This window comes from Candoia aspera, chromosome 9 (assembly GCF_035149785.1).
Source record: "Candoia aspera isolate rCanAsp1 chromosome 9, rCanAsp1.hap2, whole genome shotgun sequence".
Classification (NCBI taxonomy): Eukaryota; Metazoa; Chordata; class Lepidosauria; order Squamata; family Boidae; genus Candoia; species Candoia aspera.
The window spans coordinates 26,483,419-26,509,232 of NC_086161.1; the positions used below are offsets into that span (position 1 = coordinate 26,483,419).

General features: G+C 51.0%; 2 protein-coding genes across 2 annotated transcripts in view; both read left to right on the forward strand.

Annotated features, from left to right (window-relative positions):
* Positions 1-15,318, forward strand: part of NPC1L1 (NPC1 like intracellular cholesterol transporter 1) — a 35,800-nt gene extending 20,482 nt beyond the window's left edge. The window contains exons 11-19 of the mRNA XM_063311316.1: positions 3,947-4,137; positions 4,565-4,692; positions 4,838-4,967; positions 5,111-5,166; positions 5,382-5,532; positions 7,000-7,231; positions 11,367-11,480; positions 11,928-12,090; positions 14,792-15,318. Of these exons, the coding sequence (XP_063167386.1) occupies positions 3,947-4,137; positions 4,565-4,692; positions 4,838-4,967; positions 5,111-5,166; positions 5,382-5,532; positions 7,000-7,231; positions 11,367-11,480; positions 11,928-12,090; positions 14,792-14,949 (1,323 nt within the window). The 3' untranslated portion in view covers positions 14,950-15,318. The remainder of the gene's footprint in view (positions 1-3,946; positions 4,138-4,564; positions 4,693-4,837; positions 4,968-5,110; positions 5,167-5,381; positions 5,533-6,999; positions 7,232-11,366; positions 11,481-11,927; positions 12,091-14,791) is intronic.
* Positions 15,319-18,782: 3,464 nt separating this feature from the next.
* MRPS24 (mitochondrial ribosomal protein S24) lies at positions 18,783-20,643 on the forward strand. Its single transcript, XM_063311337.1, has 4 exons — positions 18,783-18,850; positions 18,968-19,048; positions 19,166-19,277; positions 20,121-20,643. The coding sequence occupies exons 1-4, from the start codon at positions 18,812-18,814 to the stop codon at positions 20,402-20,404; spliced, it is 516 nt and encodes a 171-aa protein (XP_063167407.1). The 5' UTR covers positions 18,783-18,811; the 3' UTR covers positions 20,405-20,643.
* The last annotated feature ends 5,171 nt before the right edge of the window (positions 20,644-25,814 follow it).

Here is a 25,814-nt window from a genome sequence, read left to right on the forward strand (position 1 = left end):
GGCTCTCCCATCTGGGTTGGAGCTCCAGGTCTGGAACTGGGGTGTGGTGTGGGCAGGGAGGGTGTCCGTGTCCCATTTCGGGTGCACCGCCTCCAGCAGCTGTCGGGTCGCCTCTGCCTCTTGTGGGCCGTCCTTCACGCCTCTGGTGCGAAGTGCTGGCTCCATTGCTGTCCCCAGTTCCGTTTTCGCCAGTTGATCTCTCCCGCGGAAAATTTTCATCCGGTGGAGCTTGGCGACTTTGGTTTGGTGACTCTCAGCTTTATGTCAGGCTCTGCCTGCTACCCAGTAGAAACACAGACGCTAGTGTAGGCTTAGGTTCTGGTTTTATTTGAGTAACAGTATGCGTGCCCTTTAAGAAAGCTGAGAGTGAGTGGAGTGTGCTGGAACAGGATTTAAATAGCCTGCGCCGGTCAGCGCTCCACCCCTTCTTACTCTGGGTGCGCCCCCGAGCCCTGTCGGTTCCGTCGTCGGTAGGTGAGGGGTTGTGGAGCCCCTCCTGTGCTCTGGGCGTTTCCTTGATTGCTTCCCTGGCCGGTGAGGGTTCATTGCCGGGCGATCAGGTTCGTAATCTGACAGCTCGGGCGCGCCTCGTGGTCTGGTCTTGTCAATTGCTTTCTTTGCAACATTGTATCTTTTTCTTCCGACCCTCCAGCTAGAGTTGATACTTTGTTGCCAGCACCTGTTGCTCTCTTTTGTTACCTAGTTGCCTTTTCCCTTAATCCGCCCGGGACCCATTTCCCTGCATTGTCACGCGAGCCGTTGCGATGTCACAAGCATCGTAACGGTGATCATGACAACTTACCTCACACGGGATGGAGATATATAACTGAGTGTCATCAGCATATTGATGATACTTCATCCCATGGTGACAGATGATCTCACCCAGTGGTTTCATGTAGATGTTAAATAGGAGCGGAGAGAGAACCAAGCCCTGCGGCACCCCACAGTGGAGGGGCTGAGGGTCGGATCTCTCCTCTCCTATCACCACCAATTGGGAACAGCCCTGGAGGAAGGAGGTGAACTAGCGCAAAACTACACCACCCACCCGCAACTCCCTGAGCTGCCCCAAAAGGATACCATGGTCGATGGTATCGAAAGCCGCTGAGAGGTCCAAGAGAGCCAGGATAGATGCACTCCCTCCATCCTGCTCCCGCCAGAGATCATCCATAAGTGCTACCAATGCAGTCTCCGTCCCATATCCTGGCCTGAAACCTGACTGAAAGGGGTCCAGATAATCCGTTTCCTCCAGAATTCTCTGGAGCTGCAATGCAACCACTTTCTCAACCACCTTCCCCAAAAAGGGAAGGTGGGAGACAGGGCGAAAATTGTCCAACACAGTAGGGTCCAGTGATGGTTTCTTGAGAAGGGGGTGCACCAGCACCTCCTTGAAGACAGCTGGGACCACTCCCTCTCTCAAGTTTTTTGAGAAGGGGGTGCACCAGCACCTCCTTGAAGACAGCTGGGACCACCCCCTCTCTCATGGATGTATTAACCATCGCCTGGACCCAACCACATGTCACCTCCCGGGCTGCCTTCACCAGCCAGGAGGGGCACGGGTCTAGACTGACATGTGGTGGCATTTACAATCTAGACGATCCTGTCCACTTCCTCAGGCCCAACAGGATCAAACTGTTCCCAGATAACAGGGTAAGTACATTCCCCTGGCATCTCCCCACACTCCACTTCATACTTAGAGTCCAACTTAGAATGGATCTGAGTGATTTTATCCTGCAGATGCTGTGAAAACTCTTCCGAACGGCCTTGTAGGTGGGTCCCTAGATCTACCTGACCCAGAAGAGATTGAGCAATCTTAAGCAGGGCCGTCGGGTGGCATTCTGAGGATGCAATAAGAGCGGAGAAATACTCACGTTTCACTGCTCTTACCGCCACAAGGTAGGCCTTAATAATGGCTCTAACTTGTATTCGGTCAGATTCAGTCTTTGTCTTCCTCCAGCGATGCTCCAGACGTCTCTTGACCCTCTTCAAAACCCTCAGCTCCTCCATGAACCACGGGGAGTGATGGGTCGAATGGAGAAAGAGAGGTCGCACAGGCGTGATCCTGTCCAAGGCCCTGGCCATGGCCCTATTCCAGGCTGTGGCTAGGACCTCTGCTGGACCGTGCAGTAGATGCTTGGGTAGAACCCCCAGCTCCCTCTGAAACCCTACTGGGTCCATCAGTAACCGGGGGCGGACCAGTCGAATGGGTCCTGCCTCCCTGCAGAGCCGGGTGGCACAATAGAATCTCAGGGTCACCAGGGCGTGATCTGACCATGACAACGGGGATAGATCTAACTCTCCCCTCAGATCACATTGCCACTGCTCCGACAAGAAAATCAGGTCCGGGATGTGACCACTGTCTCAAGTCGGGTCCCGAATAATCTGGGACAGGCCCATAGCTGCCATGGTAGCCATGAACTCCTGAGCCGTCTCCGAGGCACGTCCCAGGGACCGCAGATTGAAGTCCCCCAGAACCATAAGCCTGGGGAACTCCACTGCCAACCCCGAGACGGCCTCCAGCAGCTCAGGCAGGGAGGTTGCTACGCAGCAGGGAGGCTGGTACAGTAGCAACACCCCCAAGTGTTCTCGGGATCCCAACTTGAAGAACAGGATCTCACAACCTGCCACTTGCGGAGCATGGCCCCTGAAGGCCACTAAAGATTCTCTAATGACAACTGCCACCCCTCCTCCCCTGCCCTGGTGTCTCGGCTGGTGCCACACTTGAAACACAGCCGGGCATATCTCGGAGAGGGCTACTCCCCCTTCTGAGCCGAGCCAGGTCTTGGTGATACACGCCAGGGTCTGCCCGCTCCTCTGTGATTAAATCACATATGAGGGGGGCCTTGTTGTTCACTGACCTGGCGTTAAGTAGCAGCAGCCGAAGACTAGGGCTTGCAAGGATCTGCCATCCAGGGCCTGGGTATGACCATGGAGGGCCGGAACATGCCACTGGTAATAAACACTGGGGGTGTCTTCCCCGACGATGGCCTGCCCTCCGGGTCCCGTCATAACCCTAACCCTAACCCTAGTTGGTCTCACGATATTAAGAACTTAACAAACATACACTGAAAGGTTATAATTTATTTTTAATACATTTCTATAAATTGTATTATAGAAGGGCCCACTGTAGTCCATCTTACTTTGTCCTATTTTTTATACCATCTCAACGTATCTGATTTACTTCTTTTTATTTAATTAGAAGCAGTGAAGATCTTTCCTCCCACTTCATTCCTCAGATTTAACCATATAGAATACAAGGCAAAGCAAACATTCTTTCAGAATATTTGACATTTTTTAATCAGTCTTGCGGTATCTGCTGATGGACCTTCCCTAACTAGGTGGCACCCATATGACTGAAGGGTTTTGCCAGGCACCAGCATGCATCACAGGGACAGTGGCTTTGCTTGGAAGAGGTCTTCTGGATTTCAAAATGGGGCATATCCCCAGTCAGGAGAGAGCTGAGAAGCAACATGACAAAAGTTATGGGCATCAGTCTTTTCTTCCTTGTTCAGTTTGTTGATGGAGATTTCTCTCTCTCTTTTAAAAATTAATGCAAGTAAGGAATTGGAAATTCATGACTGTCTTCCGTAAGAAGTACTAAGGAAAATGTAAGGTGTGCAAACAAAAATGTATGGTTAAATTGAACAGGGTAGAATCATTTCCACCTCTTCCTTCTGGTGCTGCACCTTGCTTATCTGCTCCAGAATGCTGAGTTCCAATGTTCTGAGAAATAAAGTAACCCAATTTTGTGAGAAGCTTTAAAAAAGGGGGGGGGGAGGGTGCTGTAGCCTTGGCCCCCATTCTTTTGGGGAGAACCCTGGCAAGGATCTGCCCTTGAGTGAGCCACTGGGACTCCAGTCTGGAGCTACCAGGAAGGTGGATCTTCAATGGGACAGTTTCTACAGTCAAGGGATGGCTACACTTCCACTTGCTTTTTTTGCGGTTTCAGGACTCCTACCTGCTGCGGTACTTCCAGTACCTCGGCCAGTATTTCATGGTGGGTGCCCCAACCTACTTCGTCACCACTGCTGGCTACAACTTCTCCACGGTGCCTGGAATGAACAGCATCTGTTCCAGCTCAGGCTGTAATAATGACTCGATGATGCAGAAGATCCAGTCTGCCACACGGTTCCCTGAGAGGTAAGCCATTTGGAAGCTGCTTTCCCACCTCCAAGTAGAAATTAAGCTTTCTGCCTTTCCTCTACTAAACTGAAAAGTACCCTTGGATTTAAATTTTCTACATGGAAGGAGGTATCAGGTAGACTAAACGTGTTTGAAGCCAAAGCAATAGCATGGCTGCCTTGCGGCTTTACGCACATGCCTCTGAGAACACCGCGCTGTCGGAAAGCTGCTTTGTTGCATGTGCAACTCCACAGCACGTCCCAAGCTCAGTGCTCCGGCTGAGGCCAGAATGGTGTCTATGAAACGCAAGCGCAGAGAGCATCTCTGGGATCTCCACCCAGTGTTCACAAAGCGTCCTTGGCCAAGGCCTCTGCCGAGGCTCTCCTTTCCTCAGGACGACAGGCCCTGCGGCTGGCCTATGTCCTGGGTTCTCTGGTGCTTTCAGGTCCTTCCTGGCCATTCCTGCTTCTTCCTGGGTGGACGACTTCATCGACTGGTTGAACCCCTTATCCAGGTGTTGCCGCATTCACCGTAATGGCCCCGAGGAGGGCAAGTTCTGCCCCTCAACTAACCGTAAGGAACTCTGCGTGGGAAGGTGGGGGTGGCTGACTGGAGTGGGCACAGCAAAAGCTCATCTCATCTCAGTGCATGTGGCAAAATATCGGGGGGGGGGGGCTGGACAGTGTCCAAGAGTCCAATTTCGGTCTCTCTTTGGTAGCTTCCCTTTCCTGCCTGTGGAACAAATGCATGGGCAACTCCAGTGGCCCCATCCGGCCAAATCCAGAAGAGTTCAACAGATTTCTGCCCTGGTTCCTCCATGACATCCCCAACCTGAAATGTCCCAAGGGGTGAGTGCTACCAACAGTGGTGTGGGAAGGCTCGTGGGTCCGTTTTCGTCTGACGTGGTCTGTGCTCCTGACCCGATGTTTGCCTGCATCGTCCAGAGGGATGTCTGCTTTCCTGGCAGGCTCACTCCTTTCTCTCCACACAGGGGCCTTGGTGCTTATGACTCATCTGTGCGGCTGGGGTCTGATGGGCAGATCTTGGGTGAGTAGGCCAGGCCATAGGTATGCGCCACCTGTGCAGCCAGCAGGAGGGCACCGGCTCGCCTCTGGATACAGATGGGCACAGAATTGGCTTCGATTATATGCCATCCTGCCTAATTTCCAAGGCAGGATTGTGATTTTGGGAGGAGGGCTGTGGTGGGACCAGACCAACGGGGGGCAGCAGCTGATGCAGGGACTGTCTCTTGCCTCAAACAGCGTCCCGGTTCATGGCCTACCACACCCCGCTGAAGACCTCTCAGCAGCACACGGCAGCGCTGAAGGCAATGCGGGAGCTGGCAGCTGACATTACGACTACTCTGAGGAAAGTCCCTGGCACCGACCCAAACTTCCAGGTCTTCCCCTACACGTAAGTTGAGGGAAGGAGAAACGAAGCAGAGATGGGAGGGGGGCAGCTGAGGAAGGAAATGGCTGCAGAGCCACCCCATCACAGGGCAAGAAGGGTCCAGAGGCTTTCTCATCCCAAGGCAGCTTCAGGGCTGTCTGTCCCAGCCAATTTGTTGTGAGAGCCATGCTCTTTGCTCAGAAGAATCGAAAGGAGTTCCTCTGTGGCCGTGGGCTTGGCCAGAGAGTTGTTCTTGGCTTTCTGAGCAAATGCCATGGGCAGCGAAGGCCCTGAGCTACCGAACTGTAGAGTTCCACAGAGTTGACCTTGGCGAAGGTATGCAGAGACTTTCAGCAACACATGTATCAAGCCTGGGGAGGGTGAAAGGTATTAGAAAGAAACTTAGGGTGACCCTGCCTTAACTCTCTCTGGAATAAGAGGGAGGGAAAGGAAAGCACTGTCCGGGTTTCCAGAGTCCGTTCACTATATTGGCATTTCTTGTGGAGTCTGTTTCCTGAGCTGGCCCACCTCAAAGGGCTGACGTCAGTCTTAAAAGCCTGACAGCCATAAGAAAGAATTCCTGGATCTACCCCATGTACCAAAAAGGGAAAGGTGCAGACAAGAGAAGCACCAGGCATGCCATATGTCTTCAGGCAGGTGCTTCATCAATTTTTCTCCTCAGAAAAAGTGCTCAGGGTGAGCAAAACATGGGACGGCTGGCCCTCAAAGCTCTGTGGCCATGCAAGCCCACCCAAAAGGCCAGGGAAAGGGTGAGGGATGCCCAAAGGCCTGGTAGACTAGAAGTTCCTCATTCCCTGCATCAGGCTAAGACTGGGAAGAGTCAGTTCTACGTTCAGGTAGGTCCTACTGTAGAGGGTCCTTGCGGGAAGGAAATAGGGGCAGGAAGAACCAGGGGGCCACTTTCACTTCCTTGGGGGAATAATCACATTTGTTTATTTGAGGTCAGCAAGCTGTTGGGAACAATCTCAAAGCTTTGTTGGAGGACAAAGGCAGAAGAAAAGATACCACAGAGGAGAGCAGTCAGGGGGGCTGGAAATAAAAATCATACAGTATGAGGAAAGCTAAAGTGTAGAGAAGAGAAGACTGGGGAGACATGACAGTGGTCTCCAAGTTGCCTGAAGGGCTGTCATGTGGGAGATGGGGCAGTTTGGTTCAGAATGATTCCAGAAGACAGAACGAGAAGCCACAGACTTAAACTGCAAAGATGCAGATTTTGGTTGGTCAGCATGGTTCAACAGTGCAAGAGACGGCCTGAGGAGCTGCTGGACTCTCCTCCGCTGGTGTGTTTAGGCAGAGGCAGGGCAGCTCTCCGTAAAGGATGCTACAATACTAGATTCCTGTCCTGGGCAGGATTGAAGTAGGTGACCTCTACGTTCCCTTCTCACCCTTATAGTCTACAGTTCTGCAGCGGGGATGGTGGGCCTCTGTGTGCTCCCCAGCTTCTCCCAGGAACCCCTTCTCTTTCCGCAGAATCACCTATGTGTTTTATGAGCAGTACCTGACTATCACTGCTGTGGGCATCATCAACCTGGCCCTTTGCCTGGTGCCCACCTTTGCCGTGTGTTACATCCTCCTGGGCATGGACCTGCGCTCGGCCTTCATTAATCTGCTTACCATTGTCATGATCATAGTGGACACTGTGGGTATCATGGCTCTTTGGGGAATCTCCTACAACGCTGTCTCACTCATCAACTTGGTCACGGTAAGCCCGACCTTCCCTGGGGATTCACACAGTATGGTGCGGTGCGTGTGAGGTGGAGGGGGTGGGTTGGGGGGGGGAGTGTGCCTAAACTCCCAGCTGCTCCCTGGGAAGGGCACCGACATATGTGCTTACCTTTGAAAATAAACAGCCCCCGAGTTGTGCTTCATATTCTGGAGTATCCTCCTCCAGGGTCCTCCCTGGAGATTTCTGGAGGTGTAGGATATTATGGGGAAAATGGCATTTGGGTGCAGAAGGAGAAATTAATATTCTTCTGGGGGGGATTGATCTCTCAAAAATGGGATGAGAGTAAAAGCGGCCTCAGAGTTTTTTCCAAATGTATGAAATGGGTAAAGTAGCGTCTTTTAAAAACTCACCCCGGGAACTGTTTTTATTTACTAGAATTCTGTGGAATCTTTTTTAGTGGGATGTCAGAGAGGATCCCTTTTGGTGTGGGAAAGGTACAAAGGCAGCACACAAACTGATTCGTGATTCTTTTTTATTGTTCCAAAGCTGCAAACAAGGCACAGCTTTACTTTTCTAACAGTCTGCAAAGATTCTGTATCTCAGAGACTTCCACTGGTCTCTGGCTGCTGGGGAACCTTCCAAGTGACCCCTGCTAAGCCAATTCCAGCACTGTTTTGCCTCCCCAGTCACCGACCTCCTCACAGAGGGTGAAGAAGTTAACTTTTCTATCACATTAACTTTTTACTTTTACCCCCGCTGAAGCTTCTGGCTGGCCCCAGAGGAAGTCCTGAATAGCTGCCCAGCCAAGTTCTCTTCTCCCCACTGGAGTCGTTTTCTTGCTGGACAGGGGCTGCAAACATTCAGCCTAATCCCTAGAAAACTGCAATTGTTCCTGGCCTGGACTGCCCCCTCCCCACTTAGCCTGGCGAAGGAGGCAGTGGGCTCCTCTCCCTGCTGCTGCTCTGCCCCCCCCCCCGCCCCCGGCTGCTTTTCCTGGCATCTTCCTGGGCTGCTTTTTCTTAGCAGCCGGTTCTGGGGCTGAGACCACCCCAAAGAACCTGTGCCACTGTTGGCTGGCCAGTCCTCCCAGCCAAGGTTCTCCCCCAGCCAATTTGCCAGTCAAACTTCCTTGGACCCTGCCCGGATCCTTTGCCAGTCCCCACAGCCTCCCCTGGATGACTTCTGTCTCTCCCAGTTGGCAGTGCCCCCCAACGCCCCAGCAGCGTTTGGCAATTTTCCCACCCTGCCCTCTGCTTAGCAGCCATGGCCAGCCAGCCCACCCCAGCCATCTGAACCCCTCTCCCCTCCATGCACATTCTCCTGGAAGATGAGGTTGATAAAGGTGACAAGGAACGCCCCCAGGGATTCTGGTCCCCCAGCTGTCTTCCCAGGCTGGGTGTCTGGGTACCTGGCCCCACCCACCTAATGGGGTTCCTGCTGCTCCTCTTTTCTATTTCCTCCTCTCTTTGAGCATGGCCTCCTGGAGAAGGAACTGATGGCTGCAGCACAATGGCCTTGTGACACAAAAGTTAAGAGGAGCCATGCAGAATCGGAGCAGGGAGCCACCTAGTTCAGTGTTTCATGCTTGGGTAACCAGGTAGCCAGCAGGCACGTCCACAGGCAGACCTGAGCACCACAGCCAGTGGGAGGGATATGCAGGCATACCTCAGAGATATAGCGGGCTCAGTTCCAGACCACCGCAATAAAGTGCATATCGCAATAAAGCAAGTCACACAAATTTCTTGGTGTCCCAGGGTAGATAAAAGTTGTATATAACGGTTGCTGTTGGGAGCCTTTTCTGCCATGACATTCTTTGCAATCAAGTTCTGTTGGCAGTTGCATTTGCATGCGCTCTATGGAACTGTCCTCCCTTTTATCCTTTGATCCTTTACTGGCTATCCCAGGTAACCCAGGTTCTAATATAATGGAAGAGGATTGTTTATTTTTCCACATGGTACATAAGTCTATATATTTCTCTGCTAATTTGCTGTCTTTCCAAGCTACAAAATCCCAGCTCTTTTAGCTTCGTTCCTCCTTCGGCACTTTGGTCACCGGGTTAACTATATAGAGACTGTACATGGTCCATTTATTGGTTACACAGGCATTTGGACACTGGCAGCTCTATTTTTGCTTCCTTTCCAAATAAGACCCGGCTTGTTGCATTGACTGCTGTGTGGCTCATTAATCTGTTGTAGTAAGAAAAGCAAGAATATTTATTGTTTTTGGAAAAGGGTGGAGTACGGTTCTAAAGCAATTTGGGCCCTGGGTCAGTGCAGCACTCCTCTGCCAGATGCTTTTCAGGCTTGCCCGGAAGTCTAAAATAAAGAGGGGCTGCTTGAACCAAGAGCAGAAATGCAAGGCCTAAGACACTTTACAAACCAATTTTTGAAGTGTGGATTACCGTATTACTAAACATTAGCAAATTATGCCACAGACTTTGCCAGATGTATCAAGGTTTATGTTATGATAAAAGTAGGCTCCTAAAAGTAGGATTTTGCCACCATGAAAAAAAAAATCAGAGTTCCTGTCCATAACCCAACGACCTTGTTAGGGAGACCAACTGGACCTCGCTTTTTAATAGCAGTTGTCCAGTCAGGCCACCTCTGGCAAGGAGCAGCTGCGCGGACAGAAGGCCATTAAATTGGCTTGGCTAGAACTGTGCCTAAGAGGAGCTGCCTGCTTCCGCTCGACTTAAAATATCTCTCCTTGGTGACTTAAAACTAAAGAAACTAACAAAATCCTTCTTGGGACAATCAGAGTGCACACTCATCCAAATTATATTTATTAAAATAATATATTAAAAGAGAAAGAGGAGAAAGTGGAAGGGCAAATGAAAAGGATCGGTAGTATCAGACTTCCCAGCTTGCACGAATCCCTTTGAGGTGTGGCAGACATACAGGAGTGCCTCCTCCATTCGGACAGCCGCATTTCAAGACCCCTCTTGCAGTATCACCAGTGGAACCTGGAATGGGAACTAGGTCAAAGAAGACCCGCTGGTGGTGCTGCCTTGGAACTGCTGGTGGAAAAGCTGGATTCTAGAGTTGGAAGGGGCCATCTGTGTCCAGTGCAGGAATGCAAATTAAAGCATCCCTATCCAGCCTCTGCTTGAACATATCTAGCGAAGGGGAACCCACCGTCTCTCTGGGGAATTAGTTTTATTGTTCTGAGGAAGTTTTTTTCCAACATTCAGTCAGCATTTGCATTTCTGTAACATTATTCTCCAGGATGGTAGGCAATAGTTTCTTTTTCTGTGCAACATCCTTTCAAATATGGAGAAGTGGTCCAATATCCCTTCTTAGTAATCTCCATTTTGGACATTCTCAGTTCCATCAATCTGTCTTCATAGGACCTTACTTCTGGTCCTGTGAAGGACCAGCTCTTCTGATCATTCTTGTTGCCTTTTTCTGATTCCTAACAGAGTGCCTAGAAGTAGACACTGTACCTGAGATGGGGACTCGCCAATGTGGAATTGTGTTAACAGTCCAACTGGACTGTGGATGTTGGCTGCCTGAGTGAAGGGCACTTCTAAAGTGACTAACCTAGGAGACTTTCATGGCCATGTGGAAGTGAAGCTGGGAGGAAATAAAATGCAGAGAGCAGGATCACTGATCCTTCTTGTGTTCTGGACTGTGGCCTCCCACAAGAAAGACTGACAGTGATACTTTCATGTGGGTGAACAACAGTGGCAAGTGCATCAGGTCTCATCTTGTTTCGGTCAGAAATTCAGGAAATAGAAAGGGGGAAAGTATTAATTAAAATTTTAAAAGTTAAAAACATTTAATAAAAATATAAAATTTATATAACTCTAGCCGAATACCGGGCCACATTGATGGCAGAGGTGTTTCCGACCAATAAGCCACTCTGTGTGCATTTCGGTCCCAAAGGGCACTGTAAAAGATGGGCAGTTGTTTGAATATTGCTGCATTCACAGCAAATAACCTTGCCCTCAGGGAGAAACCCCCATTTTCCCATATAATCTTTAGTTCTGGCCAAACCAGTGTGCCGTCTGTTTAAGCATCTCCAAACCGTCCACTCCTCCTCCGAACCTCCACGCAACTCCTCAAGCAGTTCTATCCAATTATGAAGATGTTTTACTTGGGATTTCCATCTTTTTAATCATTCTGTTTGAGGCTTACTGACATTCACTGCTAATTGCTCCGCTGTCCTGCAGGCGGTGGGCATCTCTGTGGAGTTTGTCTCCCACGTCACCCACTCATTCGCTGTCAGCACAAGACCCACCAAACTGGAACGCTCCAGAGAAGCCACAATCAACATGGGAAGTGCGGTAAGGACAGTGGAGGCAAGGATGGGACCAAGTAAGCTGGAGGTAGAGGGATGTGTGTGCCACAAATGGCACGTTTGCACTGGGCACTGTACTTGGAGATGGCAGGTTCTAATAACGTGCTTTCGTGCATTTCCAAGTAACGCACGATACACCGTTTCTGCAGGCCCTTTTCCTCAGCTCCATCCTCAGCCCTGAGAGCCAAGTCAGTCTCTTGCCTGCCATTCACCGGCTACTTTGCTCAGGCTTCAAAAGCCGCCAAGCTCAGCTTTCCTGAAGGAGCAGCCCCCTCCCGATTGCCCAGTCGGCCTTAGATGTGCTGCAGCCAAGGGGTGTGCAGATGGTCCCATTACCATGACAGGGAGCTGGGGAGGTGGTCTAGATCCTGCCATTCAGATGAACTCCCCAGGTGTGATGTTTCTGCCCTGCGGGCCCTCTCCCTTCTTTCAGGTGTTTGCTGGCGTGGCAATGACTAACTTGCCAGGCATCGTGGTCCTGGCATTTGCCAAGGCCCAACTGATCCAGCTCTTCTTCTTCCGCCTGAACCTCGTCATCACACTCTTAGGAACGCTGCATGGTCTGGTTTTCCTGCCTGTCATCCTCAGCTACTTTGGTAAGTTTCTAACCCTTTGCTCCCCGTCCCTTTTCTTTCTCTGCTTCCAAAGGAGGCTCCCAGCACTCCATGGATTGCACCTGCAGACTTGCTGTGGAAAGCGTGTGTCTGTCGTCCTTGTCTTCCTGTGGTTTCCTACTGGTGCAAAAAACTGAAGCGGGAAAAGACTACAGTTGCAATTGCATTTCACGCTTCAGTAAAAAATAGAAATAGGTCAGAAATAATCAGGTAATGAAGATGGAATGACAAAAACAATGGTTTATTGAGAAAGTGAAGGCTATGTGTTACTGTTTACTGCATTATTTCTCCTTCCAAGTATCCTTCCTCAGTATTATCAACATTCTTTTATTTTCTTGCATTTTAATTCTCTAAGGGGCCCTAGAAGGAAGACTGGGGAGGAGGGGGTGGGACTCTCCCCATCCTGGCTCTTGCCAGTTTCCCCACCACTTTGGAGCTTTAGGGTACCTTTGCATTTCTCAAGCTCCACTAAGGGCACCCCTGGTAATTTGATTTCTTGTTTTCTCATTTTATTATATAACACCTCCACCCACCCCACCCTCTATTTTGAAAGCCTGTGCCTTGTCTTTTGGTACTTTGTCCTTCTGCAGCATTTTACCCACACTGTTCCAATTTGAATACCTAAATATATATTGAGTAGTAAGACGATAATTATTAGTGGCCCTTGTAAGGTTTTCTTCCCATGCACCCAAGGCAGTAAGAATGCTTGAGCATTCACTCAAGGACAGTTCTGAGACTTAGGCTTTTTAAAACTGTTTAATGAAGCGAAGCGTCTGGTACAAAGCAAAGTTGCGAATGGCTTCTTTCCTGCGTGTTCTACAATTTAAAATTCACATTCTCTACTTTTCCCCCCTTCTACCCATCAAAGCATGCACTCCCCCTTCTGCCAACAGATGGCCCGGATGATACTCGGCCAGATGGCCTTGGGCCATAGATGCCTAGCCTAAACAACTCACTTCACACTCCAGGCCAACACCCCCTCCCTTCTGGGTTTCTGGCGACTCTCAGTCTGTTGACACAGATTTGATGAAGATGGATGCGAGTCTGATCAGGATGTTCTCAGGACATTGTGATCGGGGAGTATGACAGAGGGGAGTCATGACCATTGGTAGTGTTTGCTCCCTGATGAAAAACTTTAACAGCATTTTTTGAGCATGTTGTTCTGTGTTCCCACTTGCATCCATATATCTCGCAAAAGTACACAAGCTCCCCCCTGGGCTCCCATCAGTAAATCAGTGATTCTGCTAAACGACCTGAGCCAAAAAGCGCATTTCATCCTGTGGGGGAAAGGGTGGCATTGAAGGCCAATACTAACTCAGCAGAGATTTTATGCAGAGCCATTTTATTTCTATGACTCCTAAGTTGGAGAATAGAGCTCTAAGGAGAGTTTGAAATCCTACTTCGTGGGTGTCCAGTATGGGAATTTTTTCAGGGACTTTTCATGCTTAATGGAAAATCTTCCCGGGTTAAGCGTATCTTCACACTTAACTCCTGAACTGGGGCCACACTGTGGTACAGCCACACAAACCAGAAAGTTCCCTTTCATCCTGGAGGCAATGCTTCATACACTTTATTCCCACAAATAATTTTTTTATGCATGGGGCATGAGAGTCAATATGTTGGAGTTGCTGGGTGCTGGATTTTCACCTAGTAGGAATCCTTATTGGGGATCTGTGTCCAGCTGCATTTGCACTGATAAAAGTTTCCATTTATTAAGCCAATAGCCCTAGCAGCAGCGGCATTTCTCCATATGGACCACCTGACACCACTGAGGGCTGGCTGGAGCCCTATTAAAATCGACGCCAGAAGAGAGTTTAAGAGATAAAGGTAGTCAGCCCTATAAGGTAGAGTAGATTAAGAAACTTTTATTAGAACAGCTATAGTAACAGAATCTTGCCAGTCTGAATGTGCGTCACTTCCTCCCTCTTTTATCTTCATGTGATTGGGGGAGAGGGGGCAGCCTGTCTGAATCGTTTTTGTGAACAACTTTCTTGGCCTGGACTCAAGCGCCCTTTATCTGATCTTTGCCTTGACCAGTCACCAGTGACTTTGGCCAAATCAGGTATGAAGTCCCAGTTCCACCTCTCAATATAAAAAGTTTTGCAAGTGGCCCCAGTTGCCTGATTGGTGAAATGGATCCTGATGTCTGATTGCAGTGTGAGGAACAGGCCTGACCTAGAATAAGGTCAGTTATTAATACATCATTTTTATTCACTTGAGTTGGAAATTATAATGGGCCGTGAGAATAATCTTGAGGAACAAGAGGAAGAGCCACAGCCAAGACAAAGATCAGATAACAGAAATCTGAGTCCAAAGCAGGAAGGTAATGTGAGAAAACATCTCACACTTGCCCCTCCCTAGTTATCATTAGAATGAAGGGAGGGAGGCCGGAGGCATATTCAGAGTTGCAAGACTCTGTTACTGTAACTAAAGAATAAAAGTAGCTTTAGTATTCATAACTACGGTGTCCAAGTCTGGTCTACCTCAAAGGGCTGACAGGAATGCTACTGAAAAGGCAGACAGGAGGCTCCTGCTCACTGGTCTTCATCCCATGTGTGTGGCTTGCACTCAATTGTGGGCACTAATGTAACACAGGAGCTCCACGCCCTCCAGAAACTTGAGACCGTCATCCCAACCAAGTTGGCCTTCCTATTGCTCCACTCTAACTCTTCTCTTCTCTCAGGGCCTGCTGTCCGTCAAGCAACGGCGCAGCTGCAGCCAAGAACAGAAAACTCATCCATCCCTTTGGAAGGCAAAGAGGTTCATAGCATGGACCAGACCTCTCTGAATCACAGCCAGTTTCCAGTCCCAAGTTGTGACCCAGGCAGAGCTGGCATCTAGAGGTCTCCATGTCTGTCTACAGGAGAGGAACTTTGGCCAGAAGCTGGCCCAGTCAGCCAGCCACCCCGAGTAGAACGAGGCAGCTGAAGTAAGGAGAGACACAGGTCCTGCTGCCTTTCATTGCAGCATGTGGGGAGCTGGTTTCACATATCCTGCTCAGCCATTAGGTGACTTGCTTATTTGTGGTTTAGAGTGCTGTGCTATCCCAGCCAATTGTGTGACTTCATCAACAATTCCTGGTTAAAGCAAAACAAGACTTAGTGAGATGCAATACAGTCAGCAGTGAGTTCACACATTGTGCTAAGCCATGGTTTAACAGTGGGTTACTTAATAAACTACAATTCATTGGGTTCACAACATGCTAAGCCACATCTGTGTGTGTGCGCACGCGCGCCTTCAAGTTGGTCTTCACTCCTGGTGACTGCCTGGACTAGTCCCTGCAGCTTTCTTGGCTAGATTTTTGGAAGCCGTTTTCCCTGGTTGTCTTCTTCCTAGGACTGAGAGAGAGGGACTGGCCCAGAGTCACCCAGCTGGCTTCATGCCTAAGTGTCACCCCTTCAAGGTAGATCAGATTAGGAAACCAGGGCCTTGCAGGTCAGCACTACTTTTATTGTAAAGCTATAGTAACAGAATCTCACAAGACTTCCCTCCTTCCTCCCTTTATCTTCATGTGAACTAGGGAGGGGCTTGCCTGAAACATTTTCCCAGGTTACATTCTTGCCCCAGACTCAGGTCCCTTTTATCTGACATTGCCTTGGAAGCGGCTCTTCCTCCTGCCCCTCAGGGTCATTTCCTCGGCCTTCTACAAGGAAGGACTAGAACTCAGTGTCTCCCAGTTTCTAGCCTGGTGCCTTAACCACTACACCAAACTACCTCTCAAGCCACATTTTGCTTAATGTATCTGAACCCAGACAGGCTTGGCAAGGGAACTGTGACGCACATGTACACGTAACAGAGCAGGTACCCCAAAACAACGATCTTCAGAATCTTCTGTGTGGTACTGTATGAATTTAGTTTCCCATCATGAACAAGGAAACTGTGTCTGAAACGACGCTCATCAACTAGGGAGAGCAGGAGAATGATCTGGGCCTGGCAAGACAGCTGCAGCTCCATACCTACCAACCAGGTGCAACTGGAGGGCACTCAGGCATCTCCTCTTCACAAATCTCGGTTCAAAAAAGTCTCTACCAGGCACAGTTGTGGACACTTGGCCAATGCTAAGCTCTTCCATGTTTGGACTATCATGTATTGGGTTTCACAGACAACAGTGAAAGAATATAATAAATAATCCCTAAATTAAACAGTAGTTTCTTGGGAGGGTTTGTCGGCCAGTTATGGTCACTTGTAGAACCAGGAGAAAAAAACTTCTGGATCAAAAATTGACCACTAAAACATGGAAGCTACAATTCTCTCCTCTGTCAGGGTCAGCTTCTGGTTTCATCCAGACTACACGGGCTGCTTTGGGATGTGCCTGGCTCTTCTCAGGAGCTGTTAAATAGTTCTCCCTGTAAAGTAAAAGTGGAAGCCGGTTATAATACTGCTTAATATCTAAATTCAAGTCCTGTTCTATAGACTGAGCAGGGCCTGTGGATCGGTGGTGGGAGGCAACATTTTAAAAAAAAATTGTTTGTACCATTCGCTGATGAAATACAAATGGCTTTAACCTGAATTATTTATTCCTTATTTTATAATCTGCTCTTTCACTAAAATAATGCTCAAGATGGCTAACAATAAAACATATAGAGCTATCCTTAAAATATTTGCTATATTTGTTAACATTAAATAACAGATATTAATATTTGTTAACCACCCCAACCTTATCCTGAGCACTGTAAAACCAAACTGAGGATAATACAAGGAGTGTGAATACGGCGAGTGCACAAAACGCCCGCTGGTGGGGTCAAAAGCTCGTTCCAAGAGGGGCTTTTGGGGGGCTGTCACAGAGGAGCCCGATGGCCCCAAGGTCCCACGAACCTCCCAAGCGGAGGACCGCTGGAGATGTCCGTGCCCGATGGGTGGAGTAACCTCCGATCTGGCAGCGCCTGGCGTAGTGGGGCCCTGCGCCATGCAGGGGTTACGCAGAACCACCAGCACTTTGAACTGGGCCTGGGGGCCAGCGGGGTGGCCTTAAAATTGTGGCTGTGGCTCTCCCACCGGCCCCCGGGCTGCTGTGTTCCAGAGTAGCCAGTACTTCCAGGTTCCCTCCCTAGGACATCTGGCTGTGGTTCAACCGCGTGATGATCGGGGAACGAGCCTCCGCTGCCAGGGCACCCTGGTTGAGGCAGGACTGTGACCTGCGTGCCAGTCAGCCAGAGCTGGGCAGAGGCCCTCTGGCCACAGCGTCTGCTGCCGTTTAAGCAGGAGCCCTGTGCTCAGAAGGGTCTCAAATCCCCTGGTGTGAGCAGGGCCCCATCTGGAATTGCTGTGACTGGATCACCCCCGTGTTTATTGATGAAAAGCAGCTAAGTTTTGGAAGGGTTTAATCTGAGCACCCGGATCCTGCCAGCCTGAGACGCAGGTCCAGACTGTGCGTGGCATAGCCGGCTCAGTGTCATGTGTAAGCTTTACAGCAAGTCAAGTGTTTCAAGACCCTTAAAGGCAACGTGATAAAAATGTATCAGTAACGCAGCACAAGCAGCAGCCCCACTAGGCAGACCGGACCAAGAAACCCACTGCACAGGAAGGCCACGCTGGCCACGCTGGCAGAATCTGGCACGCCTCCTCCCCGTTTTACAGTTCAGTGAGTTAAGGTGGTCTCTGCCTGAGCTGCTTTGAATGGCACCTGGATGTTCTGGGCTGGGGAGATGCTTCACCCCTGCTGACTTGGCAACGGCACCCGCTTGTCTCCACCAGGGGGCGGCTCCTCTCAGTGGAACAGAGAGCAATGGACACCCGTTCCAAAACCACATGATCTTGAGCCAAAAGGGTCAGATTGCACGGTTTTGTGACAGGTGTGAGGTCTACCCCCTGCAAAGGTGAAAGGTCCCCTGTGCAAGCACCGAGCCATGTCTGACGCTTTGGGGGATGCGGTTTTCGCGAAGGCAGGATGCAAATGCCACATTCTTCCCCTGCTCCTGCAGGAGGGCATCTGTTTAAGCTACTGCCATCAGGAGCTCAGGAGCTCCTCTTCCCTCATCGGCCAGCCATCCCGGCTCTGCTTCTCCTGCAAACATGCCCGTCCTCCTCCAGAAACGTCGCAAGTTCACCTCACAGCAGAGGAGCCTCTGGGCTTTTCCCGCCGGAACCGCTTTGCAGAAAGCCTGTGCTGGCAGAGTTGGGGGCCTGCCCTTGGAACAGGACAGCTGGCAGGCTGAGAAAGCCAGACATGTAGGTGGGCCTCGCTTAATGACCACAACGGACCTGCATTTAGGTCTCTCCACAATGCAGCTGTTAAGCGAGACGTCATGTGACTGCTTCGCTTAGCGGGGGCAAACCCAGCAGGTCCCCTTGCCGTCGTTAAGCGAATTTTACCGGCGGTGAGCCAGCAACCCCCCCATCCAAGCGATTCCAGGCTTGGTCCCTCCCAGCCCGGAGCCTCGGCGAGGAAGGCGGCCGCCTTCGATCCCCCCCGCCCCTCTCCCCCATCTCTGCTTTTCAGCCCTCCCGGAGGGCGCAGCCCCGGCGACGGAGGCAGCGCTGCCGAGGAGCGGCTCCAAATTGGAGCCGGAGGCGCGCGGCGCTGGGCGCGACAGGCGGCGCAGGGGCCGTGGGGCGCCGGCCTCGCTTGCGGGACTTCCGGGCGCGGCAGCAGCCGGGGCCCCGGCGCCGCGGCCAGGCTCCCCTCCCCTCGACCAAGGCGGAGCCTCTCCGCGCCCCGCCCCGCCCGCCTCTCGCGAGACTTCGGCGGCTGCACTCTGGGGCCATGGCGGCGGCGGCGGCGGCGAGGCGGAGGGCCGCGGAGGCGAGTGGGGCGCGGGGCGCGGGGGGGGCTCCGGGCGTGCCCGAGGCGGCGGCGGCCCTGCGCGGCCCGTCCTCGCGCGCGGAGGGCGCCTGACCGCGCGGTTCCGCTTCCTTCCAGGCCTCCACGCGGGCTCTGAAGGGCGCCTACGGGCTCCTCGGCGCGGGGCGCGGGTTCCGGAGCAGCGCCGCCTCGGGCAAGGTAGGAGCTGCGCCGGGGCGTTCCGGGAGGGTGGCTCCGCGGCGGGGCGGGGCGGGGCGGGGGCGGCGGGCCCGCGGAGCGACCCCCGGAGCTCGCGCGCCGCGCTCTCTCTTGCAGAGCCACGCGGCCCGCGTCCGCCCTCGGAAAGGAAACCAGCCGGTGACGTACGAAGCGGCCCACCCGCCCCACTTCATCGCCCAGCGCAAGGGGTGGCTCTCCCAGCACACCGGTGAGCCGCGCGGCCTCTCTCGGGAACCGGGCCGGGGGCCAGTCCCCGGAGCCCTCGCTGAGTGCGGAAGCAAGGAAGGCCCTTTCCCCAAGTGCCCTCCTAGGATTAGCGCCCCTCCAGGAGACGCCGCGGTGGCCGCGAGGCATTTCCAATCCCGTTTAAGCAGCCGTTCTGTCGCCCCCGCCCCCGCCCCCGCCCCCCACACCCAGCAAAGCCGTCCCCGCCGCCTTGGTGGCCTCCTGCTCTCCGCTGCTGGTTTTCCCAGCCTGTCGTCCCTTTTTCATCGGCTGCCCCAGCCCTCCCCTCCCCTCCCCTCCCCTGTCGTCCCTTTTTCATCGGCTGCCCCACCCCTCCCCTCCCCTCCCCTCCCCTCCCCTGATCACGCTTTACCGGCAGCACCTTGTACTGCGGGGGCCGGAAAAGAGGGGAACTTCTGGGCTCCAGCTGCACCGCCCCCCCGCCCCCTGCAACTTGTGGAGCTCAGAGGATGCTGGGAAAAGCAGGGCTGCAGCCTAGAGGTCGGAGAGGCTTTTCAAACGCTCCAAGTGAAACGCGCGTTCATGCTTTTGAATTAAATGGCAGCAGCGGCAAGTCTTTGCAAGTGGGCGTCTGAAAACGTTGTTGCATGAGGCGGTTCCCACTGACCCGATCAGTTGGAGCTGTACCGCGAGGCACAAGGCAGCCCCCATCTGGCTTAGCTGTGTTGATGACCCGCAGACAAGAGTAGGACAAACGCATTGTAGTGACTCTCTAAGGCTTGCTGTGCGCTAGGACTTCTGATGGGTGCTCTTGGATCCACAAGAAAAATAAAATTGGCCCTTGCTTTTTCGGACTGTCCTGTAGGTAACCTGAATGGTGAGAATGAGGCAGCTGAGCGCACGCTGGAGGATGTCTTCATCCGCAAGTTCATCTTTGGCACCTTTCATGGCTGTCTGGCTGATGAAATTGTGCTGAAGCGTCGGGCCAACACTTTGATAATCTGTGCCATTCTAATGCAGAATCTCCCACCACATAAGATTTACTTCCTGGTTGGCTACACTGAGGTGCTGCTTTCCTCCTTCTACAAGTGTCCTGTTAAGATGGAGGTGCAGACCATACCCGAGAAGTTAATTTACAAGTATCTCTAGTCCTGGCTGAGCCCACCATAGAAAGATGTTCCTGACTCCTGGCTGATACTCCTTCACACAAGACCCAGTGGGATTTTTGCTCCTTGCATCCTTGAACAGACTGTTTTCTAGCCACTGACTCTTCCTTCAGAGACTGGAAATAGATGGCAGCACCCAGGGAGAAAGAAATCTTGGCTGTTTCTGGAAATGAGTTTGTGTGGTGTTGCTGAAATCCAAACAAGGAATATTTGTCCCCTATTTATGACGCTTCCCAGATCTTTGTTTCTTTAGCTGTAGAATCTTGGCCTGCGCTGTCCTCTGGAGCAGTTGAAAGTCATTTATTTTGCACTGAACGGGGTGGTCCAGGCTGAGGTTGCAAATACCTACATTGCCTGCAGGCTGCCATCCCAGAGTGAGGGGGATAGGTGTGTTTTTCCTGCAGGGAGATTGCTGTACAAGGTGAAAAAAGAGGCAATGGCTGTCCCATTCCCCCCCTCCCCCAAACCAGCACTTTCCATTCAGACTGCAGGGTAAGTGCTTCAGTGCCTGAGAGGAAGGAACCCAGCCTGCAGAGAGCAGGCTCGTAGGACAGTGAAGAGTTCTGCCACAAACATGCTGAGACAAAATGACAGTGAAGGTCATGCTAGACCCCTTTCAGGCCAAGTGCCAGAGTTGCAAGACTCTGCAAGGAGCTATTGGGTAGCTGGCTATGAGGTGGTGAAGCTAAGCTTCAGACAACCAGTGCAGAATGGCCTGGGGGCTAGAAATGGAATGGCAATATGAGAGTTCCTTTGGAAAAAAAACAGACCAGAAGAATGTATATGTAGGACCCTGGAAAAGTTCTTGCTTCTGCTCTGGAGAAGGGAATCTGTTCCATGTGCTTTCCTTTAGTCACGTCCTGGAGATAATGTATTCACACTTGGGAGTGGTCAAACGGGATGAACAGTTTGCGGGCAGTCCATGTCCAGGCACAGCTCGGGTATGACTGGAAGTGCAGCTTGGCTCTTTCCTTCAGGGCAATTCTCTGTGTAGTGAGAGTCTAGGAAAACACGGTTTGATTTTCTGCCACAAGTCATACTTCCTTGTGGGGATCATGTTTAGCAGACCTGAGTAACCGGCAAAATCCATGAGGGACCAGTGCCCTCCAAGTGTCACAGCTAAAATTTTGTGCTAAAGATGGAAGTAATGGGGTGGTGCCCAACTGGACCTTGCCTGATCTCAAAAGAAGCTCAGAAGGGTTGCTCCTGGTTGACCCTTGGGTAGGAAACCACTATGAAAATCTCAGGGCTGTGGGCCAGTCGGGGAGTTGGGCAGAAGAGAGCAGGAGCAAGTCTTTCCTCTCCCCTTGGACTTCTTTCGAGATTGGGCTTGACTTGAAGGAGACTTGACTTTTTGATAGGAAGTTGCAGGTAAGGAAGAAGTCCCTCTCCGGGAGCTCTTCTTTCCCTTTGAAATACTCTTCTGCTGAGGGAGGGTGTTGGCTCAGGCCTAGTCTGAAGACCAGGGCCCTAGGCCCTGGGAGTTGCTGTGAAAGTAATTTTGCTCACCTGTGCCCCCCGCCCCCAACTGAAGGGAGGTCGGCAAAGGAGCCGAAGAGCAGCTGTGCTCCTGGCTGTCTTCCACTCGTGCCCTGCACCCTGTGTGCACCCAGTGACCACCAGTAGGCTGGGTGCCAAGAGGACTTGTGATAGCACCCATGCAGGCTTGAGCTGTTCCTGGGACAAGGAGGGAAGACTCGGAGGGGCGGTGGGGGCTCTGTTTTTACCAGCATGAACTTCTTCAGATTGGAATGCCCTGCTGTCCGAGGTGAGCACAGCCCAGCATGGCACTGCAGTTGTGCTGTTTCCTGCCTTCCTGGAAATGATGGGCAGGCAGCCTTGATGTAACTGTAGAGCAAAGTGGAAGATCATCACTGTGGCCCCAAATGTGAATTCATTGAAAGCATACATCCAGGCGTGTCTCCTGAACCGGATTACTGAGTTTACCTGTTTTGGGGTTTTGTACAAGGTTGTCACTAAATTAAAAAAAAACACTAAGGTTAATGGTAACCAAGCTCAGCATGCACCACTCAGTGCAAGGCCAACGTGTGTGAATGTTGCTAATGTCAGCCTCTATAAAGGAGCTCTGTAAGATGATCCTGTGGCACAGTATCTTGCAGGTAATGCCCACGAGGGGCTTCTGACACACAAGGAAGGGTCCATCTGATGCTTGTGGCTGGAGACAGCGAGGGAGGCCATTTCCAGGCAGGGATTTCTGGTGAGCTGCAGAAGAGGGGCTGCTCAGAGAACTGCTTTGTGGCTTTGAACTCTGATGCTGCTTCGCAAGACAGGGCATGGGGTTTCTGGACACTGCCAGCTGTGCAGAACTAGTGATGCAAACAGCCAGAGAACACATGTGGCGCAGCTCCAGCTTCCTGATGGGTTTCAACTTCGCCCTTCAGAAGAGTCCAAAGCTTAGGAGCCCCCAGGAAGCCAGACTGGGATATGGGAGTGGATACCGCTGGGTTTAAACCGGATTGTATTTATATTTCCCTTGGCTATATTTCTTTCCGTTGAACCTGAACCGGTTGGGATAAAACTTGTCTGGCTAACGCAATGTGTGGCCAAGAAGGCTAAACAGCCCAAAGGGCTCTCTGGCCACTGCTGTGCCTGGAGTAAATTTACTTACTTACTTTTTATCCCGCCTTTATTATTTTTATAAATAAGGCGGCAAACATGCCTAACACTCCTTCCTCCTCCTATTTTCCCCATGACAGCCACCCTGTGAGGGGAGCTGGGCTGAGGGAGAGGGACCGGCCCAAGGTCACCCGGCCGGCTTTTGTGCCCAAGGCGGGACTAGAACTCTCTCCCGGTTTCTAGTCTGGCACCTTAGCCACTAGACCAAACTCTGTTCAGCTTTGTGTTGTGTCATGAGGAGAACACTGGAACTGGCTGTTGAAGATCTGAGTATAATCCTTGTTACTGAGTGGCCCTCTGTTCTTCTGGACATGGGCCATCTGTTTTCCCCAGCCTGGCCCATCTCTGTCTCATAGACCTGCCACTAAGAGGCTTGGTTGTTTTCCTGGGTGGTGGTGTCTGGAGAGCTTCCTAATGAGTGCACTGTTTGCTTTGTTGGTTTATGCCTAAATGCTGTGTTTACTACCTGTTCCCTTTTGCCAATGTGTTGGTGTGAAAAACAACATCCTTGGCAGTAATTGAGGGTTAGTCACAGGGCCAGATGCAACTTTATTTTTAAATCGCAGCTTAGAAGCGCCAACAGCCAAGACACACTGGCAGCACTGGTGACCCATTCATTTTCTCTTGCTTGACACAAACCGTAATCTGTAATCCTTGTTTTAGTTTCTCTTTCTTTTGTATCTGAACTTCTGTTTGGCTCCCTTTCTTCAAGGAAGGCTTTTAGACTTGGTTTTGTTTTAGATGCTTACCAGTTTATATGCTATGCTGTCCTTTCCTTTCCTGTCAAGGCCACCCAACTCGAGACAACTCTGGGCAGTGTAAAATAGGTCCCCCCCCCCAAAGCACATGAAGATTGCCTGGACCAAAACAACACTCCCCAAGATGTAAAAAATACTTCCGGGGCTCCACAGTTACCCCAACCCCAGGCCTGGAAAAGAACCAGGACTTAAACATCCGGAAGCCAAGGTGAGCAGGAGCTGCATGTATCAGCCAGGGCATGCTATCCCACAGGGTGGGGGCAGCAACAGAGAAGGCACCCTTCCTGGGTCTCGCAAGATGGCGGCACTGATGGAAGGGACCTGGGTAGACCCACTGCCTGATCATACTGGGTGGGCAGAAGCAACTGGAGGCAGGGGCCCCTCCAATAACCGGGCCCTGTGACACCAGCACCTTGAATTGTACCCTGACCTCTTTGTCACCAGGGCAGCTCGTGCAGCAGTGATGACACGTGGGAATAATGAGGGGTGCCCATTAGTGCTTGTGCTGCTGCATTTTGAACTAGCTGTAGCTTCCCGATAGTCTTCAAGGGCAGCCCCGTGTAGAGTCCAATCATGAAGTTTTGCATCTTCAATATATTTATATCCACTGCTAGATGACAGTTTTGTAGATGACCTGCTCCTTGTGGAACACAGATCTTTGCAACTGATGCTGTTTCTGCTCGCTGGATGGGAAGTTTTTCTCCCCAGATAAATGTTTAGTTAAACTTTCAGTCCTTTAGCAGAACTTGCAGCCAATGTAATGCCCGCCAATAACATTGGAATCTTATACTGTCTGAGTTCACAGATGTAAGTTGAGTTTTGCTTACTGAAAGCATTACAATAGGGTGAGTTGCTACAACATGCTAAGTGATTTACATGGCTTACAAACTACAGTAGGTATTTTCACAAAATATGTATTATGCTAACATTCTAGAGTTATTAATTAGGTTTATACCCCATTTCTTCCTGAAACACAAAGTACTCTGCAACCCTCTTTTTTCCTCCAACAACTGCCTTGTGAGAAAGGCTGGGCTAAGAGGATGACTGGCTTAAAGACACTATAAATTTCTATAGCTGACAGTATGCTTGAACCTGCATTTCCCTGGCCCTAAACCAATAGTTTAATTGCTACACCACATTCAAGCTTAGTGTTTTGTGTGAACCAGGCCCATTTTTCAGCAGAATGCAACAAATCTTCCCGCTCACGCAGTGTGACGACAATTTCCTCAAGTCCTCAATATTAGTAAATGCTGGAGATTCGTGAGAGGATAGAAAATCATTCCACCTTTGAATTAACTTTAAAATGTGTACTTCCCTGGATGCACAGAGAGGAACACCTAATTCCCATAATACTTACGTTTTCATTATTGCAAAATTGGGAGGTATTTTGGTTTCCTGAGGAAAAGTCGCATTAGAGCCAGTATATTTACTACAATTGAGCATTTACAAAAAAATTGTGTCTTCTCAGCAATCTAACATTGCTGGTAGGACTTGCTGCAACTTAACACTACTCTGTGGGTGACATGTTCCAATTTGCCTTCCTGAGATTCTCCATCACAACAGCTAACCATGTAAGTTGGTGCAAACATGGTTCTCCCATAAGCCACATTTTTTCCCTAATCAACTTGCCAGTATACTTGACAGTTGTGTGTGTTTATTCGTTTAGTCGCTTCCGACTCTTCGTGACTTCATGGACCAGCCCACGCCAGAGCTTCCTGTCGGTCGTCAACACCCCCAGCTCCCCCAGGGACGAGTCCGTCACCTCCAGAATATCATCCATCCACCTTGCCCTTGGTCGGCCCCTCTTCCTTTTGCCTTCCACTCTCCCCAGCATCAGCATCTTCTCCAGGGTGTCCTGTCTTCTCATTATGTGGCCAAAGTATTTCAGTTTTGCCTTTAATATCATTCCCTCAAGTGAGCAGTCTGGCTTGATTTCCTGGAGGATGGACTGGTTGGATCTTCTTGCAGTCCAAGGCACTCTCAGAATTTTCCTCCAAC